The following is a 26,764-nucleotide window of genomic DNA, read 5'->3' on the forward strand; positions in this document are numbered from 1 at the left end:
TCAGCTCATAAGTATATGAGACCTGATTGTAGTTTGTACCCTCATGCATATTCCTTTTGGTCTTTGTTTATTTGTTTACTTTTTCCAGAGGTCTTGTTACCAGAAAAATACACATGGAACAGTTCATACACAGGGTAGATTATGTGACGGCAAACTCCAAGGGATTAATTACACAGAAGTCTGCTATTAAAATAAAGAACTTTAACAGAGAACACAGAAAAAGTTCTGTAAACTTTATACAGTCCATTTTAACTTTACAAAGAAGACTTTAATACTTCATCTGAAGTCAGATGGGCTGATAATTAAATATGGGGGAAAAGACTCATGCTGCGGTATGATTTGATTTTGTATTTACCAAAAAAATTAAGCTAAAATATTGAGACACAATTTTAAAAAGATATTCCTGAATAGAAGGTTTCAGTAATTCCACATTTTAAGCAAAAAGATAGAGATAAAATATTTATTTATGTGACTCTTTTGTAGCATTTAAGACATTTGAGATTCTTCACAGAATTGCATAAATTATTGGTAACACAAATTAATTAAAACATCTCAACCTATAATGAAACAAGGTGAGGGCTGAAGGAAACAGAAGTATAGACATCTCTTCAAGCTTACTTGAAATTTTAAAGACTGTTGAAACATTCCTTTGTTGTCTTCTGTAGCAGAAGAACTTAAAAATTATAGTATTATACCCATGGCTCAAATACAATAGTAAATAAATTATTAGGGTATTCATATAATAAACCAAATAGCTTATCTGGACAATCTGGTCATTTTTCCTTTAATTTTTAATGTGACTGTTTTCTTTAAAGAGAAATAAACTAGTTTAACAAGTTTTTTGTTTCTAAAAAATAATATAGCAATGGGCCTACCTTAGTGACCTAATTTTTTTGCCATGAAATTCTTTGTGAAAACTGAAATCTATAATATAACAGGACTAATTTACACAGGAGAGTTTAGTGTTTCACCATGATTAAACTTGATTTTCCCATTAGTTTGTAAAATCATCAAAGGCAAGAGTCCGCTTGTAAGCATTTTACCACTAACTCGTCATTAAGTGGAGTTTCAGAGTTCATTAATTCAGGAGGGCTTGATTGAATGCCAGTCTAAATGTAGCTTGTGGAATGCCAGAATCATACCCCTCAGCCTGGAGGGGCTGAGCAGTGAAAGTAGGAGAATGGAGAATAGGAACCAGGAGTCAACAGGCAGGTTGCGGAGGGCATGTAGTCTAGTAGTCAATAAAACAGATGAACTTAAAATGGGGTTCTGTCCTGATAAATGGTGCCACGCATTTCGGCAAAGCATATCGCACCAGCATGTTCACTGGCCTAGGAAAAGAACAAAATGCAAAATTTGAAGCATGGTTTCTAATGAATAGTTACTGTTTTCACATCATCATAAAGTAAAAAATTGTAAATCCAGAACAGTCAAGAGCCTCTGTAATAATAATTGTAGCTAGAGTAGGTAATATTTAGATGACATTTATGTGCCAGACAACTCTATATAAGATGGGTCATTTTATTAATTTCCTTTTAAATGAGAGCTGAGGTATGCAGAGGTTATGTTCTAAAGACAAAGTCTTAATACTAAAATTGTCTTTCTCCATTAACGTTATGGTTTTGGTTTCTCATTCCATTGGATGATAATGTAGGACTAATCCATTGGTAAAATTACACTTAAAATTCCTATTATGAAATTAAAATTAAAAAAAATCCTAATATGCTATGTGTTAGTTTACAAATCCTAAGTATAGTTAATGGTATAGTGTTTAAATTAGAAATGTTCTCTCTCATTTCTACCATGATACTGATAAAACACAGAAAGAAACATAGAATGTCACAGCCAGCTGGCACCTTGGATGGAACATGTATTGTGTGTGTGAGTGTGTGTGTGAGTGTGTGTGTGTGTGTGTGTTTGGTACTGGTGATTGAATTCAGGGGTGCTCTACCACTGAGCTACATCTCTAGACCATTTTATTTTAAATTTTGAGACAGAGTCTTGGTAAGTTACCTAGTCTGACCTTGAATTTGCATTCCTACTGCCCTAGCCTCCAAGTTGTTGGGATTATAGACTTTTGAGAATCTGCCTGGCACATATAGTATATTTTAATGTCATATTTTGATTTTTTATGATGGTGGTAGAGTCACGACATTCTCCTTCTACATTGTTCTGGGTTCTGAGCCAAAGGTGTTGCTTATTATGTCATCAGGAATCTCTTATTCTCATGTCCCATGTGAGAAATTTCTCTCAGATAGAATTGCACATGGTTTTTCTCTTGCCAGAGGAAACAATATGTCTTAAATCCTTACTGGTAAGATAAGTTATTTAATGCTTTCTGTTTAACTTTTTTGCTTTGGTTGCCTGTGAACTCAGATCCATCTATTTTTACATTAAATTGAAGCAATTGGGGTAAAAAAAAATAACAAAGTCTGATTTGTCTCTTAATGATTGCACTTTACAAATACTAATTTCTTTAATACAAAGTTCCTCATGTGGGACATTAAACTTTTTTGCACATTTAACAGGTGAGGAAACAGTGACACAGAGTTTGGGTAATTCTTTCAGGGGTGTAAACTTACTTGGAGTAAAATTGGGAAATCTGGCTTCATAGTTAGATCTCTTAACCAATATATGTTACTGCTCAATTACAATAATTCTTGTAGCTGGTGAATTTCTTTCATTCATATCCTTCATGCCTCCTTTCCCCAGAATCTTCTTCTACTGTTGCTGTGGGGAAGGCCCAACAATTGTTGAAGACAGATGCTATTACAAGCCAAGGGAAAGATCACAATGGGAATGGGTTTTATCAGAAAGCTCCAAGTACTAAAAGTCTCGAGGTTGGCAAATTGTGGACTGAGCCCTTTTGATTTTGAAGATTGAATTTTATTGAGACAAAATCATGCCCATTTTTTAATGGATTTTCTGCTTGTGCAATGTGGCAGCAGAGTAACTATGACAGAGAGCATGGCCAGCAAAACTGAAATATTTGCTCTTTGCCCTCTAAAGAAATAGTTGACCAGCCTCTGATCTATGTGATAAAAACTGACAGTCAATTAGGACTGAGACTTTCTTGAAGGTAGTGATTCTGTTGTCTTATTTATCTCTAGGGATACCTAGCAACTGGACATGTGGTAGATGGTCAGTAAATATTTTTGATGATCAGATAGTGAGCAGTTTTGGTTGATTGGCTTGACAAGTTTGATTATATAAATGAAAGCTTAGAGGAGAGTAGGAGAGAAATAAGGGAAACATTTGAGTGAAAAAGGCAGGAAGTGGAAAGGATATGAAGTGTTTGAGATCTTGGGACATTGAGATCAGGGTTTGCACTGCATGGCTCCAAGCAGGGTTGCCCCCAGTGTAGTCTGCTGACTAGTGCCCCTGGAATTGTGCAGTTTGACCTTGTGAGCCTGTGCTTAGCTTCAGAGTGATGTTTGGGATAAGAGAGGTACTAATAAAAACATAATGTTCCTGCTTATGAAAGGTAAGGATGGGGAGCTATTAGAGGCTGCTAAGATGGGAACATGATCAGATCTTCCCACTAGCTGTGGTGTAAACACTGGGATTAGAGAGCAGGGAGACAGAGATGGGAGGCTTGGGAGGAGGGTGGGGCAGTCAGAATGAAAGTGTATGATGGTCTTGGCTAAGGCAAGGGAGGGGCTGAAGAGAAAAGAGGCTAGTGGCTGGAGAGAGTAAGGGCGAAGGCACCTGGAGAGCTCTTGCCTGGTCCACATTAAACATGTCACATGCAAAGACATCGTAGCACCATTCATGAGAAACCAAAGGCGAACAAGATCGATGCTTAGCTTCCCAGTACAATGCAACCAGCTATTCTCACTTGTGAGTGTTTTGATTTTCTTATTGCTATGTAATAAATTCCCCCAAACTTAGTGACTTAGAACAACTGACGTATTATTTCTTATGATTCTGTGGGTCAGGAATTCAGACAGGACACAGTGGGGAATCTTGTCTGTGCTTTCCACAATGTTGGGCTGGATTGAGCTGTAGCATGACTTCATGTATGCATGATGTTTGCCACTCTGTTTGCTTTAGCATGATTTATCTAAATGGATAGACGGATGAGGGGACTAAAGAAGCAAGGAGCCATTTTCTTGCGCTGGTGGGGGTGTTCTAGTTTTGTTTTGTTTTCCAATACTGGGGATTAAATCCAGGGCCTCACACATGCTAGGCAAGCACTGTTTCACTAAGCTATATTCCCAGCCGCCAACCTTCTAGATTTTGAAGCTCTCTTTCATGAAGTCTCTGGCTTGGATCTGCCCCTGGGGATGGAGCCATTGAGTATGTTTTTCGAAATAGGGAAAGTAAGTATCAGATGCAAAGTAAACCTTGCTCAAGGTTTGTGTCTGTTTGGGCTGGTTCTGGAACTACAGTCTCCTGACCCCTGGCCTCATGCTTGAACCCTACATGTTGAGTGCTTGCTGACTCAAATGGCTGGATGGACTTGAATGGGCTTGTTCTTGTCCTTGATTTTCCTGCATATAGTGTCAGGTTGTCTCCTTTTACACTTGGCCTCTGTATATTATCTTTCCAGCAGCAAAGCTAGACCTTTTACATGGCAACTCAGGATCTCCCAAGAGCAAGAAAGTGGAAGCTACCCAACTATCTTCAAATAGTCTTGAATTGCATGACTTGGAATTGCGTGACAGTCACAGCCTTGCCTAGATTCAGGGGCACGGACTAATGCCCTGCCTTTTGATGTGAGGCATCTTAAAGGAAAGGAAGAAATAAATGAGGCCATCTTTAGAGACTAAAGCTCAGTGAAGCAATGGATCTTTGAGAAGGATAATCATATATTTAAATTTTTAATTATAACTTGGTCTAGTCAGATTAGCTGAGCTCTCTTTTGAGGATGCTTCATTGTATTTTGCTGCTGTGACCTCAGAATGAAAAATGCTCTATAATAATGTGACAGCATCTCCTGTTAGATAAGCGATAAGGGCATTGCTCTTAGTTTATTCACATTTCCGCATTTAAAGAACTCAAACATCAGGAACAAGATTATAGTTCCTAATAAACTGATGCATTTTATTTGAATATAAAAATTATAAAACTCCTTACCTTTTTTACTTTTAGCTTTTAAGAAACTCTGATAAATTTAATGCATAATCTAACTTATTTAACTTGGGTATTTGATATGTTTTGCCTTTCCCCTATATGGAATTTTACTTTAAATGTCTATTAATAGCCTCACTTTTATATGTCTGTTGGTGTCAGCCATCTCATTTTTTTTTTCAGTTAGGAGTTAATAATAACAATCCAAATAGATATACAGTTGCTAATAGAATTGATATTGTAAAACAGTTCAACTCTTCTACTAGAGGGCCTTGTAGGTTTTTTTTTTTTTTTTTTTCAGTACTGGGGATTAAACCCAGGGCCTCACACATGCTAGGCAAGCACTTTTTCACTGAGTGCTTTGTCACAAATTAAGCACATTGTTAGTAGAATGAAACTAGATTAGAACCTTGGTCAGATTTAGATTGTGATTTTTCTATACCGTATTTAATCTTAGTTTTAAGTTTCTTGTGGCTCTCTAACTTCTCAACTCAAGTGGCTTTCTATGGCTAAAGTAATCTCTGAGAATATTTATTCAGCCCCCTCAGAGCGGAAGGGAGAAAGGAAAATTCCCTATCTCCACCTTTCCCAGCCAAAGATGTATTCCAGACAGCAAGCAGGCTCTGAGCAGGAGAACTGCTCCGTTAGACAAGTGATTCGGGTCAGTGTTTTGAAGGGCTGTGAATTCCTAGACCATCAGTCATACTTACATTCAAATATAAGTATCCAAACACATCTAAGTCCAAATATAGTACACCATTTTATGATATTGGTGTCAGGAGACAGGATTTATGTGGGCCCTATGGATACACTGTCTGCTAAATTTCATGGTTTTGAACTGAAGTATGGCAATGGCAATATCTATTAATAAAGTGAATGTATTCCAGAGACAGGGTTTTATCTAGTCTTTTGTTTGTTCTCTTTTTCTTCCTTCCTCTTTCTCATTGTCATCTTTATCTTTTTCTTTTCTTTATTCTCTTGTCTCATCTTTTTCTTCTGTTTTTTTTTGGGGGGGGGGTGGGAGGGGAGGTTACTGGAGATTGAACTCAGGAGCATTTGATCATTGAGCCACATCCCCATCCCTATTTTGTATTTTATTTAGAGACAGGGTCTCCCTGAATTGCTTGGCACCTCCCTTTTGTTGAGGCTGGCTTTGAACTCATGATCCTCCTGCCACAGCTTCCGAGCTGCTGGGATTATAGGTGTGTGCCACTGTGCCTGGCTTTTTTCTTCTATTTTTAAAGTGCCTTCAAAACCTGAGCTACAAATAAAACAAGGAGAGTAAGAATATCAAATAAGAGTTGAAACATTAAGAAAATAAATAAATTTGGAGTAAAATGTAAAAATTTTACCTGGGAAGCTTGGGGTCTTCAAAAAGAAAAATTGGTGTAAGGTTTTTTTTAGGGGAAGGAAGGAGGAAGCTGAAGAGAAAGGAGGAGGAGGTGCTGGAATGAAGAGCCCTGTCACCCATGGACCTGAGCTGGGCAGAGCAGGTGCTGAGTTTCCACAAGTGTGGATGAAAGCTTCCTCTCTCCTCGAAGCCCTGGTACCAGTGACCTCAGCCCTTCACCAGCCTCTTTAGAGGACAGAGAGCTTTGAGGGGAGAGTCAGAGCATGACAGAACGACAGATACTTGAATATGAAAAAAATGTTCCATCAAACCATTTAGAGGAATGCAGTGGAAGAGCAGGTTAATCCACGTTTACTGTGTACCGTGTAGATACCATGTAGAGTTTGATGTATCCTCTTGCCCCATGGATGATGGTGATTGTCCATAATTTCCCCTATCCCTTCAGTGCTAATTTATCAGAGTGTGTAATCAGACCCTAATAGGTTTGTACCTTTGATGAATATCTTTCAAATGCTCTTTTTCTTATTTTGTAATTGAAGCCCTGACTCGGGTCTTCTTCCATAGTCAGATCTTTCATCTTCACAAAAATATTACAAATGAGAGTTAAACCTATCCCACTGGACAGATTTTAGAAATTCATAGATGCTGAAGCCAGAGCCAGAGAAGGTTCATTATAAAGTGCTTCATAGTTAGGGAAGCCAAGTCACATGGTGTCAAGAGCTGATTTAAGCGGAAGTGTGGTGTTGGGTAGAAGATGGTGCCTCTCTGTGTTCATATCCTGGACAGCTGGCTGCTCTCTGCAAGTCCTCCACTGAGCTTGATGTAAGCAAACCATCCACATAACGTAGGCAGGGGTGCTTTTCTTTTTCTCATTTATTTGGCTTTAGAGGATGTGATCAGTGATTCAGTGGTCAGTCCTTGGTGGCGGGGGTGTCGCTGTGTAGTAGGCTTTTGGATCCATAATGGTACCCTTCTATTGATGGAAGCTTTCCAGATTAAGTAGGGTTGTATGGGATGGGACTTTTCCGGGGAGGTTATTGCTAGTGAGGTAGCAATGGGGGATCAGAGAGAGAAGTAGGAGTCTTTTCTGAGAGCCCTTACCACAGATGATCTTACACTTCTAATTGACAGTTAAGGTATGAAATGTTCCGAGGTGCACCAAGGCAATTCTGGATCTGTGTTTGAGCTCAGTCTCTTATTTTATAACTTGATGACTAAGTTATCCATGTACTAACTTACACATTTAGATTCCATGCAATAAGTATGCCAAGATGAAAGAATTTCTTGAATTCTTGCCTTTTCTCCTATATCATCTCCCCAAATAAATTTGTAGAACATCTGCATAACCCAAATGACAACTACTTATTGAGTATTAGATGTGTTTTAATTGGACTGACTGTTTAATTCTCAGAATGAACATCTTGTGTGAAGCCTACTGATACTATTCTCTTCTTTCCAGTGATTGTAGGCAAAACCACCATTTAGAATAGCTTTCCCTTTACTGAGGGGGTTAATGTCGGAGGTGACGAGAATAAGTGCTTTGCAATGAAGAACTTGATATGAACCTTCAAGTCGACAAATAGTTTTTAATCTTTCATGGACTGCTGCTGCTTCACACCCCAGAGTTTAGGCCACTGACCTCAAGTTTGCAAATTTTATATCCCATTACCACCCTGTGAGCTCTGTACTCCCCAGGGCCACATAGTTGATGTTTTAGCTGGAATCTGAGAAAGTGTCTGAACATTTCCTGAAGAGCTGGCTAGAAGCTATTTGGCAGTTCAGTCATAAAAACCCAGAGCTAGTGGCTGGGGTATATGCTATAATTACCTCACACTGTTTCCTATTTGAGCCTGGTTGTGGGTCATGGGGTAGAGTGGTATTGCTTGTGGGACTGTATTTTAAAGGACTGAGGAATCGTTTTCAATGAACATTGGCCATGTTTTCAGGGAGGCTTGAAGTGTGTGTGTGGGGGTGTGCATGCCTGGGGTCAAATCCTGGCTCCATCACCTACTAGGAAGAAACCTCAGACAAGTGGCTTGACCTCTCAAAGTCTCATTTATTCACTTGTAAACAGGATTATGACACACACTCTTCTATATTGCCCCAAGAATTCATGGGAGTACATTTCTGGTTCCTAGTACAGTGCCTGACATGTTTGATTGTGATGGTTAAGATGTGCTATTACAGGTCAGGAGAATGGGGAATGGAGTCATACAAAATGTGATCTTTTCTTTTATGGCCAGAGCCAAATACTGGATAATCACTAGTATTTGAATATCACATACTTCACTTTTTCTCTTCTTGGAACTGGTTATTTTCAGAAACATAGGAAGCAAACTTGGTATTTAAAACATTTTTTTCAATGCAATTTTAATAGAAACATTCTTTTTCTATGCAGATCTGGTTATATTTAAAGGTAGTATGTACATAAGTTTTTACTTTTAGATTCCACCCCCTCCCCACAGTTGTGTTACCTTTATTGGGAAATGAACTAATATATTCCCCTGAACTTTTCCAAAGAAATTTTACTCTTTTAATTGGCATATCTAGCAAATAGGCCTCGTCTCCTTCCTAGTGAGTACTTTTTTCCTTTTCCCCTCCTTCAAGAGCTTCTGTGAAAGAATTTAGATATTAGGAAACGGAAGGACTGATGAGAACCACTCTTTTTGGCAGCAGTGCAAAGAAATATTCTGGGAGTTAGGACTGTTTTGTAGCAAGATGGTTGGTCATTATTGAAAAGTACTTTGTCTGCCTTTATTAGTGTAAGGACTTGGTTATGATCAGGTAGACAAGATGATTACTGGCAATTCCAGGCTTCAGGACCATCCAGCCCCAGATCTAAGGTAGGGAGATGAACTCCCACATCACATCTCCTGGAGAATTCAGGTACTTCTCTGATCATGTGCACATCATGGTGGCCAAAAGACTGAGCCATGTGTCAGTCCTGTCTGAACCATGTGGAATGGCTACTAAGCTTTTAGAATCAAGAAGAGTTTGGGGGCTGGGGATGTGGCTCAAGCGGTAGCGCGCTCGCCTAGCATGCGTGCGGCCCGGGTTCGATCCTCAGCAGCACCACATACCAACAGAAGATGTTGTGTCCGCCGAGAACTAAGAAAAAATAAATAAATGTTAAAATTCTCTCTCTCTCTCTCTCTCTCTCTCTCTCTCTCTCTCTCTCTCTCTGTCCCCCTCTCTCTCACTCACTCTTTAAAAAAAAAAAAAAAAAAAAAAAAAAAAAAAAAAAAAAAAAAAAAAAGAAGAGTTTGGTTAGAAAGGAAGGGGAAGGGGTATTAGGTGGGTAAACCTCCACTCACTTGGTTATCCCTGTCTCTCAGGGTAATTTGTGAGCAGGACCCACTTGTGTGATTGGGGCCAGGCTGACGCAGTTTGGCCACCCCTGAGAAGAAGCAGAGCCTTACTTTCCAGCTGAGTATCCCCTTTCTTTGGCTTCAAGCCATGTAGCAACACAATGCTCATTTGGTACAAAGGGATTCTTGTTCCTTGTTTTTTCTTCCATGCCCTATTTCTCTTCAGAAATTAAAAATCTTTTTATATCTTCATTTTTCTTTTAATGATTTCCATTTTGATTTTAATGGGGGTGGACTTTCAGAGAGATCTTAAATATTGAACATCTGGGAAACTGGAACAAATCATGCATTATCTTAATTTAGGCAAAGCTTGGAAGAGTCCCTGTACTCTGCACCCTACATGCCAACCTCTGGTTAACTGATTGGCAACAAATTCTAAGAAGTTGTGTTTGCTTCATATTCATTCACAGCCTATAAAAATAAAACCATTTTAAATAAGGAGTGGCTTAAACAGATAATGGTTAGTTTTCTATTTGCCATTAGACATGTTTAACTTCCCAAATGTGGCTCTTCTGCTTGGGGTAAATCATACCACCACAAATACAAAGTTTATAAAAACTGCAAAAATATAAAAACAAATAAATATCAGGTACTTTCTGGGCTCCAGTCACTTCCCAGGAGAAAAATAAACCTCAAATAAAATAAATGTTTCTTTTTAAAGTTTTGAAAACCTTTCAGGAATTTTACAGGAATATGCAGACCCTTTTTTCCTTTTGTAAGCAATTCCAATTTAATGTAGACATTGTCGAACATGTGACAGCAAGACAACAGGGTCTGTTTGACCTCAGACTGACTCATCTGCTCAGTTGCTTTTGGACTTTTCTTGAAAGTAGGTTAACACACATTCTCACACATGGAAGGCTCAGAAAACATACCAGGATTCCTTGCTGAATAATTTCCTCCCCTCATTTCATAGTTCCCATGACTATAAGTATAAGAATCCTGGCATTTGTGTACAGAAAAGCCAAAATTCAGCACTTACAGACCTAATACGAATCGATACCTTTCCCCTCAAATTTTTCCCTTAGATGCATCTTTTGTTACCTGATGGGTTTGTTTGTCAAAAAGATGAAGTATACTTATGAAAATGAATCATGTCAGAAAGTAGTGTAATGCCCAAGGGAATCTCAATTATTATTAAGCTCAATTATTTGCATGAGTGTAGTTAAGCCATTTGTTCTTGGATTCCTCATCTAGTGAATATTAACCTTATTTCATAGCTGTTGGATATTTGAAATTCACATAAACACTGGCCAGCCCTGGCCACTTATTCAAGATGGCAAACATGCTGGAATTGGATTGTTATTATCTCCATGTCTGGGCCCTTGTCCCTCTGAGGAACATGAAGGTATATTAATAGATGCAAGTGGTTCATCAAGTGAATGAAGAAAAGAAAACTGAAGTGTGGTGTGATGTTACCCATCAGGACTTCCAGATCCTGCTGTTGTCTGTTTTATTCAGTTTTTTAATGTAGAATTTCAGATACCTACAAGACTGGAGAGAGGGATGCAATGATGCTTCAGCTTCAGCATTTATCAATTAATTGGCGGTCTTGTTTCATCTATTCCTCTGTGCCACAGATTCTTTTGAAGCAAATTCTTGAAAAATTCTTTCATTTTTAAACATTTAATATATATCTCTAAAGATAAGGCTTCTTTAGGAAACATAAACACAACAGCATTATTACATTTAAGATTAACATTAATCTTTTAGTATTGTCGATGATTTGGTACGTTTCCCTGATTAGATCATATATATGATCTAATATTCAATCCCTGGTATAATATATATATATATAATATATATAATATATATATATATTATATATATATATTTTGCAGAATTATTTCCTTCCTTGTCTGCTCCCTCAAGTGTCAGGACCATTCTGTGTGAATTGTCCACAAGTGTCTCCCTTATAATAGCCAATCCTTCCTATTAGACATTACCTAATTTTTCTACAACCCTCAAAGACATGGATCAGAAAAAGCAGACCCAGCAGCACTGGGTCTTAATCACTGAGCCACATCCCCAGACCTTTTTCATTTTTTGAGAGAGGGTCTTGCTAAGTGGCTTAGGTCCTCACTAAGTTGCTGAGGCTAACTTTGAACTTGCAATCCTCCTACCTCAGCCTCTGCATCACTGGGATTACTGGTGTGTAATGCTGCACCTGATTCATAAATTTTATTTGATTTTCTTGACATAGTTCATTCAATTCAGGATCCAAATGAAGTCTGTATTTTGTAATTGATTGATATCTTTTAAAATTTTTTAAAATATATTTATTTATTAAAGAAATTGGTCATGTCCTGTAGAGCAGTGCTTCTCAAGATGTGAGTCTACAAACTGTCACCAGTCTGGAAGAAGACAAGAAACTTGTGCATAGATATAAATTCAATATTTTATTAAGTGCACTATTTAGCTCAGCTTATGTGTTTTCCATAGCAAGACTTTATCAATGAAGGAGGCAATAAAATAATTTACATTCTACTTATATTCCTTTTCTCATTAAAGACTAGTAATATCTAGTGTGTGAATCAGCACTGGCCAGTCCTTGGGCCACATCTGGGTACACTGCTGTAGAGTTTCTCATAATCCAGTGACAACTGCACTCCTCTGGCGTGGAGCTTACCATGTTCCTTGGTCTCCTGTGTGTGTTGTGAATTGCTAGCTATGGCTAAAAGTTCTATCCATCTCAGAATCTTGATAAGGGGAAAGTGTCATTTCATTTGGAGGCACATTGAGGCACATTTACAACCACTAGTTTCTCTATTTGTGACTTTAGCAGCCATTGGTGCTCATTGCCTAAACTCACTAATTTATTAAAGCCCCAGGGTGGAAATATTTTAATTCAGTTTTTCACTATTTATTTACTTACGCTGTAAAGTTTTATACCTAGTTCTGAATTTACACCCAAGTTTCACAGCCAGCAATGTCTGCAGTGCTGCTGGGTCTGCTTTTTCTGATCTATGTCTTTGAGGGTTGTAGAAAAATTAGGTAATGTCTAATAGGAAGGATTGGCTATTATAAGGGAGACACTTGTGGACAATTCACACAGAATGGTCCTGACACTTGAGGGAGCAGACAAGGAAGGAAATAATTCTGCAAAGATCTATAACTCTGCCCTTATCCTACACTATTTTATGCAAGTCAAGATGGAAACACTCAGTGTTATTTTAAGGAGTTCCAGGCAAGGACATTATGAAAAATTGGTAAGATTTTGCACTACTGGTGGAAAGAAAAAGACATCTTCAGATCTTCTAATGTTCAGAAGGGAATGTTTGTACCCTCATTTCAGCATGTCTTCCTCAGGAATGCTCATTTATTTAAGAAACTGGCCTGAATATAACTTTAGCAGTTCAAATGAAAGGTTCTGAAAACCAGTGGTCCACCCGGTGCCCCAACAGCTTCTCTCTGAGTGCTGGTGAGGATTGGTGTGTGCTTGTGCGTGTGTGAAAGGTGCATTGTCTGCATGCATTTCATGTCATGGAAGGTCACTGTGGTCCCCTAAGGCCAGGTTCATTTCTATTAGGTGCAATAAAACTCTCTGGTTTCGAGAACAAGATTTTAGTTTGTCGTCAGGGGCTGCTGCAAAGGATTAGAAACATCATAGGTACATTTGGAAGTAGACCTGGCATATGACAGCGACAGCATCCACCTTAGGTGCTCCTTAGGTTGAAGCTTGCACTGGCATTTAGCACTCATTCTACTTAATTATAGCTTGAAACACAAAACACTGTCACCATCCCCAGAGTGGAAAGGGGTTGAGAGGACAGTGTTGGCACCAGTCAGGCTGAGAGGGAAATCCTTTGGACTGGATTTCAGGAAAGAGCTATGTTGGAGGTGGGGATGAGCAGGGTTGCCGCAACCTCTTCCTTAAGTTACAGACTGTGAAACTGGAGGTTTTAGGACCATCTGGGTCACCTTGGCCTTTGGCCTTTGTGTAACTCATTGTCTTCAGGGCTATCTCAGATGTTTGCTGGTATTGCCTGATGATTTTGCTTCAGAAACTGCTTTTCAAAAGACGAGACACACCCATGTTCAAGGGTACGTACAGCACATATTTCAAGGTCTGCTCTGAGTAGGTTTCAAATTATCTACATTTTAATTGTTATATTGCTCCCCATTCTCAAATACTGGACATGTTAAGAGATGACTGGTGTTTTTATGAGAGGAAGCAGGACAGGATTCTCACCATGCAGAAGCTAACTCAGGATCAGCTCTCTCTCCCAATATATTTTGTAAGATTTGTTTTAAATTTTTTATTTTTTGCAGAACTGGTAAAGGAAAACCAGAGCACAAAAAATGTTGTACAAATGAGTTTATAAAAAAGAGAACAGATTCTCTTTGAGGTATTTATGCAAACATCTTTCTGATCTTCAATCTAGAAATCGTTAGCATTAATCTTGGAATGTTTTATTCATAAATTCTCCCTTTTTTAAAAATTAGTGATTTAGGACATGTTTCCTTTGGGTAACCTTTGCAGAAGAAAGATTACTTCACTTCTCTGCTTTTCAGTTTCTTCATTTGAAAATGAATACAGCATTACATTTTCTTGATAGGGTTTTGGGGGAAATTTGCATGATCATTTTGTAAATTATAAAGCTCTCTGAGAATGGCTAATTATTTTTATTTTACAGTATGACTTCACATGGACTAGATAAACTACTGACTTAATTATATTCCTTCACATTTAGGTTATTTTATTTAAAAATTTCCAGATATCTGTATGCTTAGAAATAAATGTTTGCAACCTAGTTTCAATTGCAAATTTTTTAAAAAAAAGCTTGTCAAGTTTTATACCCCTAATATTAGGAAATACTAATTTCAGTGAATGACCTCCAAAGCTCTATGCTTTTACCCAACTTTCTCTGACTCTTTAGAAACTTAAAATTTATCAATGATCTCTCTCTCTTTATTTTTTTACTTTTTAGTTTCTTAGCAACAGTGTTATTTCTGCTTTGATGAAAGGGTTTGGTAGAGAAATGTTTTAAAAGATCTGTTGCCTGTTGACAGCTATGAAGTAAAGTCTGAGCTAAAAGATACATGAGTTTGAGCTACAAAATATGGAAGGCTTTTGAGATATAAGTTTCTAAGTGATGCATTTGTAGTGTGGAAGAATTATACTCTCAGACTTCATGTATTCCACTGATGGGTTATCTTTTGTTTTGCATTTTATTTTTTAATTTTAATTTTCTAAAACTAAAACACAGTGAATGAAATGACATTGATTTCTTACTAGTAATTATCTTTTTCCTTTATTATTTCTTATAAACCTTTCCAGTAAATTAAATACTATTGTGATAGAATTCTTGCTTGCATATGTTGTCTTAGTTGGAAGTATGTTTGAAACCCTAAATCTTTACTTACCACTTAAGATTTAGATATTGTGTTAGCAACTGAGGTTACAAAGATAAATCTGAACTGTCTTTAAGGAACCCCCATTACAAAAGAGGGTAATTATCCAGTTCCAGGGGATCTGAAATGCTTGAATAATTTGGAATGAAGCCACCAAATAAGGTTCAAAACTGACTTACTTCTTTGCCTCATCTGGAAACCACTCTTTTAGGAAATAGTTCACTAAACTCTTGGTCTTTGAGCTAGGTCTGGGTGCTGATTTTGTATTACAGTTGTTGGCAGGGTGGGATCTTTTGGTCTTTAAAATAAATCAGGTTTAGAAGTTTAGAACATCCTACAACTTTTTCAGTCCCTAATTTATGGCCTTATGGATATTCCATATTGGTCATATTGGTCTTCTGCTTGGGGTTGGGGAGAGTGTTGTACCTAGGGCTGGCTGCCCTCTTAGGACTGTGTGGGGTTGCTTGAGTTTAAGGTGTTGGGTTCTACAGATCACTGGGCAGCTTACTACAGCTGAGGCATGGTGGGTTTTCATGGCCAAGTTTCCTTCAGATTGCCTGCTGTGGAATGTTCCCCATAAAACAACATTTTTAAGTTGTGGTCAGGTTCCCAGACCAGCCCACAATGACCTATTTAGCTGATAATGTAGCCTAGAGACCGCTATTTGACTAGCTTGGGGACTAAACCACCACCTATTAACATTGTTTCTGTTGGAAAGGCCATTCCAACTTCTAAATACCAATGTGTAGAAATGAAATTTTAGAGCTTACCTGTTTGTCAGTTGGGAGCTGCCAGTATTCAAAACTAACATATCAAATCACCTTGCACTCCTAGATCCTGAGAACCCACTTCTATCCTCTACTCTTGACCCCATTGGCTGGTTTTCCTGAGGCTGCCAGAACATTCAAAAGATATTATCTCCCGGGACAGAACTCTTGGTTTGAGGATTTCTGGGAAGTGGTGAGAATCATGGTTTCAAACCCACATTGCTTCTGTGAGGGATAGCAAGGAGGTGAGGGGGAGTGAATTCCATGACACCACCCCAACCTGCCTCACTGCACAAGCTCTGTATTCCCACCCTGCTTCACTTGTTTTGTGTTTTTAATCATTTCTATAATTTTGTCTACCCTTTGGAAAAGTACATTGTGGCTTTGGCTTGAATAAAATAGAGCAAATATCCCAGTCAAAGAAAATGTCATGGTAGTTTGAACTCATGGGGAAAGTCAGGGAAGGTTGCAGAGTTCTGGGAAGCAGTTCTTCAAAACACCGTGTTTTTGTGATGTCATTGGTCAGATTTTCTCAGATGTTCAAGAAACACAAATCTGAGATGTGCCATTTTGTGTGTGTTTGTTCGTTTTGTTTTGAGGGTGCCTTTTCTCATCCCTAAAGGGTCAAACAGTAGTTCCAACTTAGAAATAAATAACACCTCTCTCCATATATTTAATGGGAGCACCTTTTACATCCTTGACAACAAGTCAAGGATGCTAGCAGGCCAGAGACAGATCCCTTCTCCAGAAAGGAGGTCCAATGCAAAGTCAGCCAGCAAGTTAAATCATTGCTATTAGGGAGTTTGGGGAGCCACTCAGGTGGTTTATCCATCTGAGCAGAATCCTGGGTTCTTAGTGATATCTAATCCAGAGATCAGAAGCATGAAGTGCCTCATGCCTCAGAGGAGTCAGGACTTGCCGGGCACAGATGTTCTTTAAACATCTGTGCTTCTGGTCTTGGTGTTTCAATGTCTTGTTTCCTGTTATAGTACACCCCATGGCTTTTTGAGCTTTAAATCCACCCCCCTCAAAGAAAAACACATAGAAGCACATGTTCCAGTCTCCTATAAAAGATTCTAACAGGATGTAAATTGGCTGTCAGTTTAAATTGACCTCCCAGATTTGGGGAACTCTCTTTTCAGCTTTCTGTTTCCTCAGCTCTCTCCATGTGTGGGGTGGAGGGCATGCCTGGTGCCCACAGTTGTTAGTATTTATACTACCATGGTACATTTGTCACCGTTGTGAACCAGCATGGATACATCCTCATTATTTTGAACTCTATTCTTTTTAAAAAAATATTTTTTTAGTTGTTGATGGACCTTTATTTTAATCATTTATTTGTATGTGGTGCTAAGAATTGAACACAGTTCCTCACACATACAAGGCAAATGCTGTACCACTGAGCCCCAGCCCCAGCCCTCAAAGTCTATTCTTGATTCTCACATTTCCTTAGTTTTTTCCCCTGAAGTCATTTTTATGTTCAAGATTCCATTTTGAGGATGCCATATTATAGTTAGTTGTGAAGATTTCCCAGGCTATTGACAGTTTCTCAGACTGTCCTTGTTTTTTATGACCTTGGCAGTACTGTAGAGTGCTGGTCAGAAATTTCGAAGAATGAGCCTTAATTGGAATTCTTTGATGTTTTTGTCACCATTAAACTGGGATTATGGGTTTTGGGAAGAAGACCACTGAGGTTGGGCTTCATCACATCATCTCCAGGGTTTATAGTATCAAAATGACCTTACCTGTAAACCTGGATCACCTGGCTGACGTAGTCTTTGTCGGTTTCTCCTCTGTAATGTTGCTTTTTTCTCTCCTTTCCATTCTGTGCTCTTTGGATGGACATTAGAATGTGCAACCTATATGTAAGGAGTAGGCGTCATGCTTCATCATCTCAAAGGCAGACCATCGGGCTTTGTAACGCACCAGCACAGGAGATTCATCACTTTTCTCCCATTTATACATTTATTCAATCATTTATTTATGAGCATGAACTCATGGATATGTATTTTCTAATTTGGTCTACAATCCAATGTTACTTTTGTGATTTTATTGCTCAGAATTTCTAGCTCTGGGCATCCAGAGTTCTTTTACTTGGCTCCTGTCCCTTGCCACTTCCTGGTCATTGTGAGTATTTGTTTGCGGAGCACTCTCTTACTCTCTGTAACTGCAAGATGCTATAGACTCATCTTGTGTATTTCCTTTCCAGTCTTAGAATTGGTTGTTTCTCCCAGTGTCTCTGGTACTTTTTGTGGCGAATTGGTCTAGAAACCAAGTTCTGAGAATTAGATGTGCTATTAGTCACTTTCATTTCTTGTCTGACAGAGTACTTGGTACATAATAGGTTCTCATTAAACATTGATTGGCTAATGGCTTTATGCTTGTGGGCAAGGTACTTGATCAGTTGTGTACCTGTTGTGTGTGTGGTGATGAACTTACTGATTACACAGGAAGATGAACCACGGAAAGCTGGTACAGTGAGTTCAAAGTGGTAACAAGACATTTGATTCTGTATGCTCTGAAAACAGGCACTGAACATAGGAGGGGGGAGGGAGAGAATATGAATGAATCAGAGAGAAGGACAAAGGAGAGAGAAAAGGAGAGGTGAGGAAGAGAGGGAGGGAAGAAAAGGGGAGAGAAAAGAGTAAAAAACAGATTCTTCTTGGTTTGGAGGAAATGATAATGAAGTCACTAGTCTACTGGTGATGGAGAAAGCAAGGAAATAATAAAACTTTGGAAAACCAGGGTATGAACTATTCTTTACGTTCCTTTTTAGATTATTTTTATTAAGAAAAACTGCATGAAGTAGGCTATCGAGGTTGGCTGGCTTGCATCTTCAAAGTAGAAAACCAGGATTGCCTGCGTCCCCGCCAGTGTTGAGCCAGACAATCCCAAACTGAGTCTGTGATCTACAGAGCCCAGCTGAAGCTTGAGGAGGCCACAGAAGTTGTTTTCATTACCAGGGTTTTTGACGTTTTATTCCTCTAGTTGTTGTGACTGGCAGACGGGCTGGGACAGTCACACGTGGTATTCAAATCATTGCTGAGAGACTTGACCTCTGCCTTTAGCAAAGAGGATCAGAATGAAGGTGTTAAAACAAAGGTGGGGGTGGGTTTGCAAAGTCTGTTGAAGAATTATAGGAACCCTCAGCAGACAGCACTCAGGGATTTTCTTTCTATTTTTTTTTTTAATCTTGATAAAAGTTTGTCAAAATCAAAATCATGATGTGTAGTTAACAATATATAGAGCCCATATGTGTTGGTCCTATAATTGTCCTGTGACCTATCACATTTTTGTCATTGGAAAGTGTTTTCACTCTGGAATAGTGGGTTATTAAGGTATTATCTTGGAACATATTACATGAGCTTTTGGGTGCCTTTTCTTTTGTGAGGGACTTGGCATTTTGATATCCCTTCACATTTATACTCTAGAGGTCAACTGTCATTTTCCCTTGAAAGATCAAAAAGCAGGCTACTCATGGAGCAGGGTCAACCTCATTAGCCTTTATCTGATGCTTAGTGTTCTCCTTGCCCAGGGTTTTAATCACTACGCAGCCTGGGAAACTCTCACATATGAAATAAGAGCCCCCGACCTTGTTTTTATTACCCCAACCTTGTCTGAAAAGGAGTTTGCACTTGGGAGAAGAAGCAGAAAGGCTATCTTGCTATATGAGAGGCCAAACTTGCAGAAGTGGGTTCTGGCTAAGGAATGTGGACATGCTGCAGACATCTTGCACAGAGGCCAATTCTTGCAATGATGTGGTCAGATGTGGTACAGCCCAGCTGTTTGCTCCATCGAGAGAGGCTTTAGTTAGCCCACACAATCTCTGAGTGCTGTGTCTGAACCGGATCCAAATATTGAGCCTGTTGAGGCTCACCCATCCCCCAGAGTGATGGAGTTGGGTTGTTACAGAGCACAAAATTTAAAGTAATTGGTAAGAGAAGTTACAGATGAAAACTTGGCTATTTTAAAAAAAAATGTAACAGTGGTAAAGTGTAATATGAACTAACTCCTTTGCCCTGTGGACTGTTAGAATACAGGTTAAAAAGACAAAATATGCTTTATCTTTAGTCTATTGATGGATGTTGTGTAGTTTTTATTACTCATGTCATTACAAATGCTAGTGGGTGAAATATCATCTTGTCTTTTAAAATGAACCTCTGCTCTGACATAGTGGTTTAAAGAATGTAATTCAGGTTTCCTGAGTTCCCAGCCCCATTATGTACTTCCAAGCTATGGGACCTGGGCTACTTAGTTTATCCCTCCTAAGCCATAGTTTCCACAGTGTAAAAGATAATAGCAATAGAACTTATCTCAAAGAGTTGCAATGAGGATGAAGGAAAGTATCTTTAGCATTTAGCACAAAGTTGTTTTCCCTGCCAAGCATGGTGGCGCGTGCCTGTAATCCCAGCTACTTGGGAGGCTGAGGCAGAAGGATTTCAAGTTCAAAGCCAGCCTCAGCAATTTACTGAGCCCCTAAACAACTGAGTGAGACCCTGTCTCAAAATAAAAAATAGAAAAGGACTAGGGATGTAGCTCAGTGGTTAAGTGCCCTTGGGTTCAAATCCTCATGCATACAAAAATCTTTTCCCTTTGAATATTAATTCTTTAATTTACTAAATACTACTGCTACTAGGTAGAGTTTTAACTCTGACTTTTTTGGGGGAATGGGTTGGTGGAGATGGCTTTTGAGGAGAAAAGGAAGAGAAAATGGTGTGAATGATACACTCTTATTTATACAAAAGAGTAACTTTATTAAAAATTTATCTTCTTCATAAATGCTGTTTGTACTGAAATCTTAGAATAAAGTCTTTTATAATGGAAGTAATCCAGCATGTCTCCTTCAGACTTTACATGTTTTACTGCTTTCCAACTTAAATAAGACATTCATTTATTTCTAGAATTAGAGCTATTTTCTTTCTGTAGAAAGAAATGCCACCCAGCTTGTTTGAATGAGTTCCGTGAGTTTGCAGTTCTGAAGACCAAAATTAGCAGGGGAGAAATTGTAGATCTTTCTAATACTTTTTGTTGAGCCACACAATGTAATAGTGTTTAACACTGCTAAAGAATGTCAGGGAAAGTAAAAGTCATTGTCATATGATATTGTTGATTGAAACAATTGAAAATTAAATGATATATCACTAGTTAGAAAAGATAAAGTTATAAAATGAAAAAGTCAGAGATGCAAACACAATCACAATCTAAAATTATATAGAATTTTAAGAAGTGGGGTAAAATGAAAATGGAATATACTAATGAAAGGGAAACTGTGAAAGCATTCTGTTTGAAAGATAAGATAGTCATACTTTAAAGTAATGTTGCCTTAAAATATGGATGTCTAAGTGTAAAAGCACAAATTTTGTGAATGGGCATTAGATGACAAAGCAAAAGAAAGCTCCTTTTGCTCTCCTCGTTCTCATCATTTAAGGCTGGTTTTAATCCTTTCTGTTTTGAGTTCTTCTCCTTTTTATCTCTACAGCACCATCTACTATGCTTGCACTTCTGTGTTTAGACAGTACCCATTGCTATGAAAGGTGAGGACTTATCACCAAGAGAGCTATATTTTTTCTCTCTTCTTAATTTTTTAAAATAATTGCAGTAGGAACTTTACTTATTGGGTATTTTAAAACACTATGTAATAAACTCTTTCTTGTGTCAACTGCCCCCGCCTCCTCCTAACTCATTTTCTAGTTTGTTCATCTATCTGTGTCATTGCTTTTACACTGTGAAATTTTATTTTGTAACTATAATAAATTGTAAGATCTTCCATGTTTTGGCTGTAAATTGATTCTAAACACTGCAAAAAAAAATAAAGATATTTTATAGTTCATAGTACTATCATTTTCCAGGTACTTTTGGGAATTCTTATGCATATCTTACTTTGGAGGACTGAAATGACTGATTTGTGACCCTTTTCTGTTAGCTTTTTCACCCTGTTATATGTGTTGTTACTCCATAAATACGCTCATTTTTGTCAGACAATATGACCTGATTTTTGTTTGAAAAACATAGTTACTGCAGCCACAGGGCACCCTGTGAAGGCCCAGGGGTTCTGTGAAGCGATTCCAGGATTTGCTTTGGGGTTGGACTGGATCCAGGGGAACTGTTATACTGGCTTTTGGTGGGAAGGTTTGAGGCAGTTGACTTTGGCCTGGATTATCGTTTCAAATTGAGAGAAATTTCATAAAATTTGGAAGTTTTGAGTGTCTCCGTCCACATGCCCTATCCTTCTACCCTATCTTCTCTCACAACTGTTTCTGGGATTCTGAGTCTTCCCAGAAAGCTCTGGACACTGATTTTGGGACACTACTTTTTCACAGGATGGAAAAGGGGTTGAGAACATTGGCTTAGAATCCTCAATACAATGCTTCTCCGATAGAATCCTTTGTAGTTCCTTTGGCTGAGTGAGAGGACGAGTAGGAGCTCACACTGGAAGACGATCCCATCATGATGATCATCTGTGCTGCACACACATTGTCCTTTTCACACATGAAACCTTGCATGTAGACAACTGAGTGCCTCACACCCAGCCGGGGAGTTAACTCAGTCACGTGTGAGGATGGTCTCCCATAGTAGACAAGGCAAAAAGTTTATTATCCCGATCTGTACAGAAAATAAAATCGGACTCAGAGAGGCCCTAAAGTCATACACATAATAAGCCTCTTTCCAGTTATTTCCCCTCTTACATTGGGGCAGCCCCAGGCTGCTGGGCGTGGAGTTAGGGACCTTTCCCTGGCACCTCCGTCTTCCTTCCTAGTTCTCTTTCTGATCTTGGCATCAGTCAGTCTGAACCGTGTATGTGTATATTGTGTGCTGCACAGTGATCCAGGCTTTCTGGGCTATGAAAAGAGTAAAGGACAGAGCAAAGACCTTACCTTGGTTTTCAATCCTGCAAGAGGTGGAAGGAGAATTCAGAGGAATTGCAGGAGGGCTCCATGCCACTGCCTATGGTCTGCGTGTGGAGGGAGAATGTGTGAGTGCCCCTCGACTGAGAAATAAATATACTTTAGCTATGATCTTGTGTTTAGAGGCTTATGCTTGTGGAACTACAGTATTTATGCTAGCAAACCTTGGAACAGCCTCTAGTTTGTATAATTGATTGCAAAACGTTTGACCTTCAACAGCTAGCTTCAGCATTTAGGCTCAAAGGATGCGGCAGAATAAAGTGAACATTTTCTTCTGGGTCTCTGTGTGTTACATTGTGTTTCACTTTCCAGTGAAGGAGTAGCCATATCTTTACCTAATTGCTCCCTGACATTGTTAAATATGGATCATCTGCATTCTGAATGGAGTCTGTGCTCCAAGTCATTTTGTGATGAGCTGTCTGTAAACAAGAACCCCAGAGTGACACTGATTTTATTTTCCTGTAACTGCTGGTAGCAATTGTGTTTCCAAACTTTTGCTAAAATATATATATATATATATATATATATATATATATATATATATTTACAAGTTTTTGCCTTTATTTTTTCTGACTGATGTTAAGAGTTTGCATTCCTGTAATTTTGGTGAAAGGAAGAATGTGGTAGCATTTTAGATGTGAGCTGGGCCATAGGAAAAAAAAATATATCCAGTTTGAAAGAGTAGAAATTTAGATCTTTGTGTGCGGTAGATTTTATTATGACCTTTTAAAACTAGATTGGTAGAAATTTTATTGTTTAAATTAGACTCCTGTGGCTACATGAATTTTTACACCTGTGTACTACCATATGATGCACTGCATTTTGCATCTCAGGATTTTATTGTCTCGATGTACTGTAAACATAGATGATATTAAGGGATATCTCTATCTGTATCATTATGATAAAATGTCCCAAACTACTAAGCTAACATTGAGTGCCATGATTTTATTTTCTCTGTTTGCCAGGATTCATCCTGCTTTTTAATTTAAGAATTTTTACCTCCTTGTTATTTAGTCATATCTTCTCTTTTAAAAAAAAGTATGGAATTTTATGTTTTTGTTTCAGACCTAATGTATGTGGATCACGTTATAATGCTTATTGTTGTCCTGGATGGAAAACCTTACCTGGTGGAAATCAGTGTATTGTCCGTAAGTACACATTATTTTGCTTATTCTTTTGTTACTTTGGTTGTATGATGATCTTTAGAATTTGTTCCCTTGTAACCACATGCCATTAATATGTTTAAAGTTGAATCATTCAACTTTAAACTTTTCTTTTTTCTGAACCCCGGTTAGGATTGCATTAGTTTTGTCAAAGTATTTTCACACTTTTAACTCGATGATATCCTTTAGAATGTTACTGAGATATAGAGCTTAAAGCCATAAAGATACTTTGATGGAGGTTGTATGTCATTTGCATATGTTGTGCTTGGATGCACAGACTATGTAATCACTTTGATGAGACTTTGAGATAAAGGGTATCATTGCTGATTTTCTTATTGTAATTTCTAAATTTGTTGGCCACAGCAGGCCACAGGTCTCCTCATACCATGCACATTGAATTAGGGTAATCAGAAGCAGATCTAATTCTTAGACAAAGGTGAAAGAAAGGGGACAGAGAATCCAGGAAAGATCAGGAGAAAGACTAAGGAAGAACTCCAGAGGCGTCAGACATTCTTTTATTGATTTCCACTGTATGAAAAACCTCCATATTCTCATAATTATAACAAGTGTTGAGTGACAATCACATGCCAGACAAAGTACTATTTAATGGAGACACTAAGTCAAATGAGTGATGGTGTCTTCCCTCCATGAACCTTTACAGACATTATTCCTGTGAAATAAATTCCAGAAAGGAAATCCCATTAGTATAATGAGAAAATATAGAGCTGAAAGAACATTAAGGAGTCACTTAGGTCCACTTTATTGGCCATAATAGTGTTGTATGGAGAAGAGAAGAATAAAATATTTTAGGCATTTTTTTTTTTTTTGGTATCAGAGATTGAATCCAAGGGCACTTAACCACCGAGCCACAGCCTCAGCCCTTTTTTATATTTTATTAGAAAAAGGGTTTCAGTGACTTGCTTTGGGTCTTGCTAAGTCGCTGAGGCTGGGTTTGAATTCACCATCCTCTTGCCTCAGCCTCCCAGGTTGCTGGGATTACAGGCATGTGCCAATTTGCTTGGTGACCTGAAAAAGTTTATCCATTCCCAATTCTTGACTCTGACTAGAAAGTTATGTTATTCATCTGGCATAATGTGGTTCATTTTAAGATCAAAATTGAATCACTAGGAGGGGGAAATAATGGTATTTGGAATTTTCTAAATGAGCTTGACAACAAAACCATTTCCCAGTGATCTGTAGAATTCTCTGAAAAATGTTATCAGCAGGTACTGAAATAAATGTTTATAGAATTCTTTGACAGTTTATTTCATAATAGTTTCTGCTCTCCATCCTAAGGTCTTTTTGTGTTTTAACCCATTCTGTCTCATCATCCCAGATGTGAAATACCTATAAAAACTTAAACTAAGCAACAAATATGCCACTTATGGTAATTTTGAAACAATATTTGAATATTATGTTTACAGAATGAAAACTTGGGACTTAATGAGTTTAATGCAATTAAACTGAATGTATTTTAGCCTGCACATTATGCATGCCTCTCACAGGACTGTGCAAGAATGTATTATTTAAACTTACTCCTCAGACCACTAGCAGAGAGTTTGGAACCAGCATGACATTGGTCTTTGGGTGGCATGAAAATATAAAACTCTAAGAGATGAAGGGTTTCCTAGTGGGAGTCAGAACTAGGGCAGTGGATTCCAGATTCTCCCCTCAGGCTGTCAATGTCATTCAGAACCAGACAAAAATTAAACATTAAACACTTAACAGTAAAATTGTCTCCCAAGAATATTACTGCAATTTTTTAATCATTAAATTATAAAGTTAGTAAAAAATGGAGTTCTTGTAAGCATATATTTAGGTGCAAGATTTTGGTTTTTTTTTTTTTCCCTTCATAGCCAGTCCTGAGCTTTTGATAGATTGAGTGCTGTTGAGTAAGTAGAGAGAGACTGAGGATCACTAACAGGGTAAAGGAGCTACCAACTTCTAAGGAAGTTTTAGTCCAACAGACTTGTTTTATAGGTCAATATACCTGAGGCTTAAGGTCATGTTCCAACAGTGGAGTTAGTGAGGGGCCTGAGAGCCCTGGGCCCTTCAGTTGAGTACTGGATCCCTGAAGTTAACCGTGTGCTCAGTCTACATGCTGACAGACCTCTGGTTTTATTCACAGCCATTTGCCGGCATTCCTGTGGGGATGGATTTTGTTCGAGGCCAAATATGTGCACTTGCCCATCTGGTCAGATATCTCCTTCCTGTGGCTCCAGATCTAGTGAGTCTAACATGTCATTATATATAATATTATTTTATGTGGTTACGCCCTATTTTCTCCTAAATTTGCTTTTGGCTTTTCTCTTTGCCTGCAATACATTTTTTTTCACTAGAACATCTGCCTTGTCTGCTTTGCCCAAAATACTTGGAAAGGCTTTCCTCAATCTGGCTTTGCATTTCCTTCTTCACTCTTTATAGGAAAATTACCTATGGGGCATAGTTACATGAATAATATAAGGATTATGACTTTCTATGTAGGTATGGCCTTATTCATCTTTGTATCTCCAACATAAACACTGTAAAAGATGCTCAATGAAATGATTGCTTACTGACCATTTTTGGCTCAAGGAAACAAAGCATTTTTCCTTGTGGTACTGAAATATGAATTTGATTAAAAACTTGTTTAAAACTCAAAAGACCCCTGCCTTTGCAAGAAGAAAATTTAGCAAGTCTTGATGGCAATTCCTGGGGATGATTTGTCATGAAGCACAAATGTATTTTCCTTTTCAGAGTTTTGCCACTTTTTTCTATGATCATCATCCTATGATGCCAAATA

The 26,764-nt window shown here is 38.2% G+C and overlaps 1 protein-coding gene and 1 long non-coding RNA gene across 5 annotated transcripts in view; one reads left to right on the forward strand and one right to left on the reverse strand.

Annotated features, from left to right (window-relative positions):
- The window catches only part of Fbn1 (fibrillin 1), a 222,372-nt gene that overhangs the window by 5,298 nt on the left and 190,310 nt on the right, over positions 1-26,764 (forward strand). For all 4 annotated transcript variants that reach the window (XM_078049643.1, XM_078049640.1, XM_078049641.1 and 1 more), the window contains exons 3-4: positions 23,885-23,967; positions 26,111-26,209. In XM_078049643.1, the coding sequence (XP_077905769.1) occupies positions 23,885-23,967; positions 26,111-26,209 (182 nt within the window). The remainder of the gene's footprint in view (positions 1-23,884; positions 23,968-26,110; positions 26,210-26,764) is intronic.
- On the reverse strand, positions 479-22,987 carry LOC144377746 (uncharacterized). The gene is made up of 3 exons (XR_013438789.1): positions 22,790-22,987; positions 17,660-17,773; positions 479-1,331 (listed from the first exon to the last, which is right to left on the reverse strand). It is a non-coding gene; the product is annotated as an uncharacterized LOC144377746 (long non-coding RNA).

This window comes from Ictidomys tridecemlineatus, chromosome 5 (genome assembly GCF_052094955.1).
Source record: "Ictidomys tridecemlineatus isolate mIctTri1 chromosome 5, mIctTri1.hap1, whole genome shotgun sequence".
NCBI lineage: Eukaryota > Metazoa > Chordata > Mammalia > Rodentia > Sciuridae > Ictidomys > Ictidomys tridecemlineatus.